Below are 10,553 nucleotides of genomic sequence, written 5' to 3'. Positions count from 1 at the left end.
CTTCAATACTTCAGGCAAGATTCAACTTTTTTTGTGGGCCATAAACAGAAAATGATCATCAAAAAGTGATGGTGTCGTTTTCAAACAGAAGAAAAATTTTGTTTAGACCAGAAACTAATTTCATATCAAAATGACATCTTTTATACAATAAGGCTATTTTCACACTACTGCTGTGCCTTTTATATGACAAAAGATATTCCTGTGTCTGCTGTTATTAAATTAAATTTAGTACTAATTTACTACGCCTGAGATATATATATATATATACATATATATATATATATATACATATATATATACATATATATATATATATATATATACATAGATAGGAATATATATTCATAGACCATTTATCGTCCGTCTGGTGTCACTGTTGACACAAACCTACAAACTCTGCTGCTGTTAATCACTACCTTGAATAGTTTTATATATTCATTATTTCTTTTTAAATGATATTCTCAGTTTTTTATACATGCCTCCCATTATTGATTTATTTCCTTCTCTCTCTCTATATATATTTGTATTGCTGCATCAACCGGGTTAATAATAAAGTTGTATCTTATCGCGTGGACAATTATACTGTGTGTTAATCGTTCTACAATACAAACTAACTAAAAACACACCAACTATCCATCAAAAGCTTTATTTGTTTCAGACATGCAGCTCTATGGGCCAATACAGAGGTTATTATAGTTGTGTTGGTTTGTTACGATACACATTAAAGTTCACCGTAAAATGGAATGTGACATTTAAATCCGTTTTTTTACAACAAGGATTTAGCAATAAAAAAAATACACATTGGAAGTATACATGCTGTTATTCTATGAGAAGATTTTAAAGGGCCGGCGTGTCCCCGCTGATTAGTCCATTCCTCTTCATATGCTCATGGTGACCTGGATAAACTAGAGAGACACAGGCGTTATTGGACAACTGTCACCCAACAGCAAGACTATCAAATGGAGTCATGTTTGTGTCCACCTGATGAACATAAGTGTGCTATTCGTTGCCCTTTTAACTCGAGTTTGTTCTCCACCAACTCTCTTTAGCTGCTAAAAGGTTGTACATCTCTGTGTTGTTCAACAAGGTCGTATGTCTCTGTGTTGTTCAACAAGGTCGTATGTCTCTGTAAAGTTCAACAAGGTCGTATGTCTCTGTGTTGTTCAACAAGGTCGTATGTCTCTGTAAAGTTCAACAAGGTCGTACGTCTCTGTGTTGTTCAACAAGGTCGTATGTCTCTGTAAAGTTCAACAAGGTCGTATGTCTCTGTGTTGTTCAACAAGGTCGTATGTCTCTGTAAAGTTCAACAAGGTCGTACGTCTCTGTGTTGTTCAACAAGGTCGTACGTCTCTGTGTTGTTCAACAAGGTCGTATGTCTCTGTAAAGTTCAACAAGGTCGTACGTCTCTGTGTTGTTCAACAAGGTCGTATGTCTCTGTAAAGTTCAACAAGGTCGTACGTCTCTGTGTTGTTCAACAAGGTCGTATGTCTCTGTAAAGTTCAACAAGGTCGTACGTCTCTGTAAAGTTCAACAAGGTTGTATGTCTCTGTGTTGTTCAACAAGGTCGTAAGCCTCTGTAAAGTTCAACAAGGTCGTACGTCTCTGTGTTGTTCAACAAGGTCGTATGTCTCTGTAAAGTTCAACAAGGTCGTACGTCTCTGTGTTGTTCAACAAGGTCGTACGTCTCTGTGTTGTTCAACAAGGTCGTATGTCTCTGTGTTGTTCAACAAGGTCGTACGTCTCTGTGTTGTTCAACAAGGTCGTATGTCTCTGTGTTGTTCAACAAGGTCGTACGTCTCTGTGTTGTTCAACAAGGTTGTATGTCTCTGTAAAGTTCAACAAGGTTGTATGTCTCTGTAAAGTTCAACAAGGTCGTACGTCTCTGTGTTGTTCAACAAGGTTCAACAAGGTTGTATGTCTCTGTAAAGTTCAACAAGGTCGTACGTCTCTGTAAAGTTCAACAAGGTCGTACGTCTCTGTGTTGTTCAACAAGGTCGTACGTCTCTGTAAAGTTCAACAAGGTCGTACGTCTCTGTGTTGTTCAACAAGGTTGTATGTCTCTGTAAAGTTCAACAAGGTTGTATGTCTCTGTAAAGTTCAACAAGGTCGTACGTCTCTGTGTTGTTCAACAAGGTTGTACGTCTCTGTAAAGTTCAACAAGGTCGTATGTCTCTGTGTTGTTCAACAAGGTTGTATGTCTCTGTGTTGTTCAACAAGGTTCAACAAGGTTGTATGTCTCTGTAAAGTTCAACAAGGTCGTACGTCTCTGTAAAGTTCAACAAGGTCGTACGTCTCTGTGTTGTTCAACAAGGTCGTATGTCTCTGTAAAGTTCAACAAGGTCGTACGTCTCTGTAAAGTTCAACAAGGTTGTACGTCTCTGTGTTGTTCAACAAGGTCGTACGTCTCTGTAAAGTTCAACAAGGTTGTACGTCTCTGTAAAGTTCAACAAGGTCGTATGTCTCTGTAAAGTTCAACAAGGTTGTACGTCTCTGTAAAGTTCAACAAGGTCGTACGTCTCTGTGTTGTTCAACAAGGTTGTATGTCTCTGTAAAGTTCAACAAGGTTGTATGTCTCTGTAAAGTTCAACAAGGTCGTATGTCTCTGTGTTGTTCAACAAGGTCGTACGTCTCTGTAAAGTTCAACAAGGTCGTACGTCTCTGTGTTGTTCAACAAGGTCGTATGTCTCTGTAAAGTTCAACAAGGTCGTACGTCTCTGTAAAGTTCAACAAGGTCGTATGTCTCTGTGTTGTTCAACAAGGTCGTATGTCTCTGTAAAGTTCAACAAGGTCATACGTCTCTGTAAAGTTCAACAAGGTCGTATGTCTCTGTGTTGTTCAACAAGGTCGTACGTCTCTGTAAAGTTCAACAAGGTCGTACGTCTCTGTGTTGTTCAACAAGGTCGTATGTCTCTGTAAAGTTCAACAAGGTCGTACGTCTCTGTAAAGTTCAACAAGGTCGTACGTCTCTGTAAAGTTCAACAAGGTCGTACGTCTCTGTAAAGTTCAACAAGGTCGTACGTCTCTGTGTTGTTCAACAAGGTCGTACGTCTCTGTGTTGTTCAACAAGGTCGTACGTCTCTGTAAAGTTCAACAAGGTCGTACGTCTCTGTGTTGTTCAACAAGGTCGTACGTCTCCGTGTTGTTCAACAAGGTCGTATGTCTCTGTGTTGTTCAACAAGGTCGTACGTCTCTGTGTTGTTCAACAAGGTCGTATGTCTCTGTAAAGTTCAACAAGGTCGTATGTCTCTGTAAAGTTCAACAAGGTCGTACGTCTCTGTGTTGTTCAACAAGGTTGTATGTCTCTCTAAAGTTCAACAAGGTCGTATGTCTCTGTAAAGTTCAACAAGGTCGTACGTCTCCGTGTTGTTCAACAAGGTCGTATGTCTCTGTAAAGTTCAACAAGGTCGTACGTCTCTGTAAAGTTCAACAAGGTCGTACGTCTCTGTGTTGTTCAACAAGGTTGTATGTCTCTGTGTTGTTCAACAAGGTCGTATGTCTCTGTAAAGTTCAACAAGGTCGTACGTCTCTGTGTTGTTCAACAAGGTCGTACGTCTCCGTGTTGTTCAACAAGGTCGTACGTCTCTGTGTTGTTCAACAGTTACGTCTCTGTGTTGTTCAACAAGGTCGTACGTCTCTGTGTTGTTCAACAAGGTTGTACGTCTCTGTGTTGTTCAACAAGGTCGTACGTCTCTGTGTTGTTCAACAAGGTCGTACGTCTCCGTGTTGTTCAACAAGGTCGTACGTCTCCGTGTTGTTCAACAAGGTCGTACGTCTCTGTGTTGTTCAACAAGGTCGTACGTCTCTGTGTTGTTCAACAAGGTCGTACGTCTCTGTGTTGTTCAACAAGGTTGTACGTCTCTGTGTTGTTCAACAAGGTTGTACGTCTCTGTGTTGTTCAACAAGGTTCAACAAGGTTGTATGTCTCTGTAAAGTTCAACAAGGTCGTACGTCTCTGTGTTGTTCAACAAGGTTGTACGTCTCTGTGTTGTTCAACAAGGTTGTACGTCTCTGTGTTGTTCAACAAGGTTCAACAAGGTTGTATGTCTCTGTAAAGTTCAACAAGGTCGTACGTCTCTGTGTTGTTCAACAAGGTTGTACGTCTCTGTAAAGTTCAACAAGGTCGTACGTCTCTGTAAAGTTCAACAAGGTCGTACGTCTCTGTGTTGTTCAACAAGGTTGTATGTCTCTGTGTTGTTCAACAAGGTTGTATGTCTCTGTAAAGTTCAACAAGGTCGTACGTCTCTGTGTTGTTCAACAAGGTCGTACGTCTCTGTGTTGTTCAACAAGGTCGTACGTCTCTGTGTTGTTCAACAAGGTCGTACGTCTCTGTGTTGTTCAACAAGGTCGTACGTCTCTGTGTTGTTCAACAAGGTCGTACGTCTCTGTGTTGTTCAACAAGGTTGTACGTCTCTGTGTTGTTCAACAAGGTCGTACGTCTCTGTGTTGTTCAACAAGGTTGTACGTCTCTGTGTTGTTCAACAAGGTTGTACGTCTCTGTAAAGTTCAACAAGGTCGTACGTCTCTGTGTTGTTCAACAAGGTCGTACGTCTCTGTGTTGTTCAACAAGGTTCAACAAGGTTGTATGTCTCTGTAAAGTTCAACAAGGTCGTACGTCTCTGTAAAGTTCAACAAGGTCGTACGTCTCTGTGTTGTTCAACAAGGTTGTATGTCTCTGTAAAGTTCAACAAGGTCGTACGTCTCCGTGTTGTTCAACAAGGTCGTATGTCTCTGTAAAGTTCAACAAGGTCGTACGTCTCTGTAAAGTTCAACAAGGTCGTACGTCTCTGTAAAGTTCAACAAGGTCGTACGTCTCTGTGTTGTTCAACAAGGTCGTACGTCTCTGTGTTGTTCAACAAGGTCGTACGTCTCTGTGTTGTTCAACAAGGTTGTACGTCTCTGTGTTGTTCAACAAGGTTCAACAAGGTTGTATGTCTCTGTAAAGTTCAACAAGGTCGTACGTCTCTGTGTTGTTCAACAAGGTTCAACAAGGTCGTACGTCTCTGGAGAAACAGTTTCACAGCCTTCTTTTAAAAAGTAAAAAACTATTGTTTGCAGTGTTTAAAAGCTGGTCATGACTACACATCTGTAAAGTACACTATTTACTTGCCGTGACATATTTACACAACATGAACAGCAACAGTCTGATCATGTTGAACTTAAGTCAAGCTTTCCATCCATGTTATATAATATATATAATGTATTCATTATTCAGATGCTAAGTTGTGGAAACTTACATCATCATAATGAAATGAAGCCGTGCCAGTTCGGCTCGTGTCTCTTCTTTGGAACTGATCTGAAAACAAACAGATTAAAAATGATACTTTCATTGTTCATCACTGAGCATTTGTCCATTGACCAAACGTTGGTGTTTTTATTTAAATGCATGTTCTTCTTCTTCTTCTTCTTCTCACCAGTCAGGGCACGGAGTTTTGTGCAACAGCCCACGAAGTCGTCGAACCCGATCCTGCCGTTGAAGCTGTGGCGGTTCATGATGATGTTCATGGCCTGAGGGCTCAGATTAAAACCTGCACGGGAACACGAGAGGGAACTGAGAGCAGCTCCCTGATATTTGGTTTTTACAACATGTATACTACATGTATTAATAAAACTATATATTATGAAGCTTTCTGCAGAGGGGTTTGTTCACACAGCATTCAGAGTCTCATTTATACACATTTATTAATAAAACTATATATTATGAAGCTTCATGCAGAGGGGTACCCATGAAGGCGTGCTAAGTTAAAAGGGCCAGTACCCATTGAGGTGAAGGCGTGCTAAGTTAAAGGGCCAGTACCCATGGAGGTGAAGGCGTGCTAAGTTAAAGGGCCAGTACCCATTGAGGTGAAGGCGTGCTAAGTTAAAGGGCCAGTACCCATGGAGGTGAAGGCGTGCTAAGTTAAAGGGCCAGTACCCATTGAGGTGAAGGCGTGCTAAGTTAAAGGGCCAGTACCCATGGAGGTGAAGGCGTGCTAAGTTAAAGGGCCAGTAGCCATTGAGGTGAAGGCGTGCTAAGTTAAAGGGCCAGTACCCATGGAGGTGAAGGCGTGCTAAGTTAAAGGGCCAGTACCCATTGAGGTGAAGGCGTGCTAAGTTAAAGGACCAGTAGCCATTGAGGTGAAGGCGTGCTAAGTTAAAGGGCCAGTACCCATGGAGGTGAAGGTGTGCTAAGTTAAAGGGCCAGTACCCATGGAGGTGAAGGCGTGCTAAGTTAAAGGGCCAGTACCCATGGAGGTGAAGGTGTGCTAAGTTAAAGGGCCAGTACCCATGGAGGTGAAGGCGTGCTAAGTTAAAGGGCCAGTACCCATGGAAGTGAAGGCGTGCTAAGTTAAAGGGCCAGTACCCATGGAGGTGAAGGCGTGCTAAGTTAAAAGGGCCAGTACCCATTGAGGTGAAGGCGTGCTAAGTTAAAGGGCCAGTACCCATGGAGGTGAAGGCGTGCTAAGTTAAAGGGCCAGTACCCATTGAGGTGAAGGCGTGCTAAGTTAAAGGGCCAGTACCCATGGAGGTGAAGGCGTGCTAAGTTAAAGGGCCAGTACCCATGGAGGTGAAGGCGTGCTAAGTTAAAGGGCCAGTACCCATTGAGGTGAAGGCGTGCTAAGTTAAAGGGCCAGTACCCATGGAGGTGAAGGCGTGCTAAGTTAAAAGGGCCAGTACCCATTGAGGTGAAGGCGTGCTAAGTTAAAGGGCCAGTACCCATGGAGGTGAAGGCGTGCTAAGTTAAAGGGCCAGTACCCATTGAGGTGAAGGCGTGCTAAGTTAAAGGGCCAGTACCCATGGAGGTGAAGGCGTGCTAAGTTAAAGGGCCAGTACCCATTGAGGTGAAGGCGTGCTAAGTTAAAGGGCCAGTACCCATTGAGGTGAAGGCGTGCTAAGTTAAAGGGCCAGTACCCATGGAGGTGAAGGCGTGCTAAGTTAAAGGGCCAGTACCCATTGAGGTGAAGGCGTGCTAAGTTAAAGGGCCAGTACCCATGGAGGTGAAGGCGTGCTAAGTTAAAGGGCCAGTACCCATTGAGGTGAAGGCGTGCTAAGTTAAAGGGCCAGTACCCATGGAGGTGAAGGCGTGCTAAGTTAAAGGGCCAGTACCCATGGAGGTGAAGGCGTGCTAAGTTAAAGGGCCAGTACCCATGGAGGTGAAGGCGTGCTGCAGCTCCGGGCCCTCCACCGTCCCACTGCGGTCCTGGTCGTAGGACATGAAGGTGGACTTCCAGCCGTTCAGGGCCTGCCAGAGCTCCTTGAACTCGTTGAAGCCCATGCTGTTGGAATGGTCCCTCTGAGGAGACACCGTCAAGGACACAAGACCACACCACACTACACAACACAGCTCAACTCAACACACCCCACCATACAACACAACTCACAGAGGGGATAACTGTGATACTTCACAAATATCAAACTAGGGCTTAAACTGCTTTATTGTCATTGTGTGCACACTTACAAAATAAGCTAATTTAAAAGATGCATACTAGAAACTTTTAAACAAACCCTGTGAAGAAATAAGTCAAGTATTAACCTCAGCTTTAGTGGGCAGCATGCACGATACCAGCAACCTGAACGCCTTCTTTACCTCCTGAAGGATACATCCAGCATGCTGACCATCAGTCTGCAGGTCTCCATGCTGAAGGCTGTGAAACATGACCAAAGAACACTGTTCAACGTTGTATTATTCATAAACAATCAGACAAATCTGCACCCACATTAATAGTGATGTAATGGTATTTACTTAGTATATAATAGTAGATAATAATTCACCTGACTACATGGTTTTGTATTTTATCCAGAAATCCATTTACTTATACACTGATCAATAAGTTGGCATTAAATAATTTAAGATAAAAGCCTTGACCTGCAGGAAGTGTTGTTTCGAGCTAATGCTAACCCAACACGAGTTGCGTTAGCCAACTAACAAACTTTTTAGCTCCTCCCCCCATCTTAAAAGCCTGCTTACTATCCAGAAAGCACACCAATGTATTTACCATTTTATTTATGGTTATTCTTGGTAAGCAAGCATCATATTGATTAAACTCTAGTTTAAACTTTTAATAAAAAATGTATTAAATGGAGATTAGTTTTTTTTAACGGTGCAACAGAGCTCAGCTTAATTTTTATAAATCTTCTCATTTTAAAAACCTCGTTCTGCATAAACTCCGATTAGATAAACGATCCCTCGTCAGCATTAAAGTGAACGAGCGTGAGGCCAACACGTGCACTATTAATTAATAATAATATTAATAACAGCGGCCTTACGTTTGTACGTGCCCGAGATGCCGGACTGCGTGAGGCAGCGCTGCAGCTCGTCTGCTGAGATCTGTCCATCCTGTCGCATGTTCAAGAGCACGGAAAGTTAGATGACAGCAGTCTGCACAATCGGAGGAACGTGTGTGTGTGTGTGTGTGTGTGTGTGTGTGTGTGTGTGTGCGTGTGTGTGGGGTGGGGGGGGGGTGGGGGTGGGGGTACCTGTCCAGCTACAGCTGAAAAGTATCCGTAGAGAGGGTCCTGCTGCAGAGAGACAGAGAAACAACAAAGTGTTACTGGGAGATGATCGGTTATTACTTCTGAAGATGTTAATTATGGATATTTTATTTTTAAAGAATTCCTGTGGTGAAATATCGCTGTGTACATTTACTCAAGTACTTCAGTACAACTTTGGAGCTACTTTACTTGAGCTTTTCTATTCTTATGTAACTTCACGCTTCTGCTTTTTACTGCTTTTAGTTCTTTGAAGCTCAATAAACTCTATTTATAAAAGCCTCTAGAATGACCCCTAACAAATAAAACAAATACAACAGAAACGTCAGATTTAATAGTAGAACATAGACTGGGAACATTTTACTGACCAATCAATACTTTTAAAGTACATTTAGCAAATAATGTCCATTTACTTTGACTGAAGTAAGGGTTTGAATGCATAGGTTATGGGATGTGTTCAGGAAGCGGTTTCTTCTGCAATTGTGTTCCTGTGAACTCACTGAGAGCAGTAACGTCTGCTGTTTGAGCAACATGGGAGTCCTTTAACTGATATAATACTTTATATACTGCTGTAAAAAGTGTTATCGACATTTACCAGCTGCAACATTAAAGTGATGAACACATTGATGCATCAATAACTACAATATATATGTATATCTATATATATATATATCGGTCATTCTGCATAAAGAGTACTTTTTAAACTACTTGAGGAATATTTTACTTTATTATATATATTTATTATATTTTTTTACTTTACTTTGAATGCAGGATTATTATATATTGTGTACAACAGAATATGTCTACACTAACGCCACTTTTACGACAGTAAGGTATCTGAATACTTCTTTCGCCTCCGAAGTTTCCGTCACACCTTTAGCTCGCGCGTCACATAAACACACAAACACCTGCAGACGTGTGCATCGTGTTTGGGTTCTGAGCCCCCTGATGACGGACATCGAGACCGACTTCCGCATTCTTTAGACACGGTGCCCGTCCCGATATTTCATGACATTATAAAGCTTTCTTACCGCGACTCCACCGGGGGCAGCGCCGTATCCGGGAAAGGCCATCACTGAATACACCACAACACCGGAGAAACGAGTGTAACCAAATGTAGCGCAATGTAGCGTAATGTAGCGCCTCTTTCACTCCAGAGGGGGCGTGTCTACAAGAGGAACGGAAACAATAAGATGAGATGATAATTCTTTTCTTTTCCTTTTTTAAATTAGCCTAGAACAACGAGGCGGGTCCAAATGAAAACATAACCCGGGTGAAAGCGCCCAGACTCTGGGAGGCTGTCAAATGTCCCGTTTCCTTTTCCTGCTGCGTTCTGATTGGCGGAGAGTGACCTCGTGACCCTCCGATCGACCAATGGGATCACGGCTGGCTCCAAAAGCTTCTTTTTTTTGCGACAATGAAAACCAATGAAGGCCGGATGAAAACATATCGGACGGTGGAGGAAGTATTCAGATACTGTACTGAAGTAAACATACTCATTGAAAATACTCTGTTGCAAGTATTTAAAATGTCCCTGCACTGAAAGTGTAATCAGAACAAATGTCCCCTGTGACTATACTATTGTCAATTATAGATTATTATTGCTAATATAAAAGTTAAACGTATTACTGCTGTGGCGGTGGTGTTCATTTATATCTATTTACTAATGATTATTTTCATTATAGATTAACCTGCAGAATATTTTCTCCCTTGATTGATTGATTGTTTTGTTTGTTGCTTACCGTCACAATGTTTGTGTAGTCCAAACCTCAACATTAATACTAATATATTAACATTATTACTCATACATGATCAGTATTAACATTGTTACTGGAATATTATATGCGGTACACTTTACTTAACACCACTGCTCAGTGCCCACTTTATTAGGTACACCTAGATACAGCTAATGTGATGCAACGGCCTGCTGTGGGACCTCTCCCATGAGGTAGTGCGTTGTGTTTCAGAGACGTGTTGACTCCACTGTGTGGTCGTTTAGGAACAATGGCGCCGTCTTCTCCTCGTTCCGTTGTTACTTGACTTCCTCACAGACGGCCGCTTGTCTCTATTCAAAGGAGGAGGACGAA

General features: G+C 42.0%; 1 protein-coding gene across 1 annotated transcript; it reads right to left on the bottom strand.

Moving 5' to 3' along the window:
- Window positions 1-630: 630 nt before the first annotated feature.
- Window positions 631-9,792, bottom strand: sri (sorcin). Its single transcript, XM_034553269.1, has 8 exons — window positions 9,498-9,792; window positions 8,455-8,496; window positions 8,245-8,314; window positions 7,579-7,622; window positions 7,123-7,270; window positions 5,412-5,525; window positions 5,235-5,293; window positions 631-905 (listed from the first exon to the last, which is right to left on the bottom strand). Exons 1-8 carry the CDS (start codon window positions 9,537-9,539, stop codon window positions 879-881), a joined length of 546 nt encoding a protein of 181 aa, XP_034409160.1. The 5' UTR covers window positions 9,540-9,792; the 3' UTR covers window positions 631-878.
- Window positions 9,793-10,553: the final 761 nt, after the last annotated feature.

Source organism: Cyclopterus lumpus, chromosome 16 (assembly GCF_009769545.1).
Source record: "Cyclopterus lumpus isolate fCycLum1 chromosome 16, fCycLum1.pri, whole genome shotgun sequence".
Lineage (NCBI taxonomy): Eukaryota > Metazoa > Chordata > Actinopteri > Perciformes > Cyclopteridae > Cyclopterus > Cyclopterus lumpus.
The sequence above is the reverse complement of the archived record's forward strand: the minus strand, read 5'-3'. Positions and strand labels throughout refer to the sequence as shown.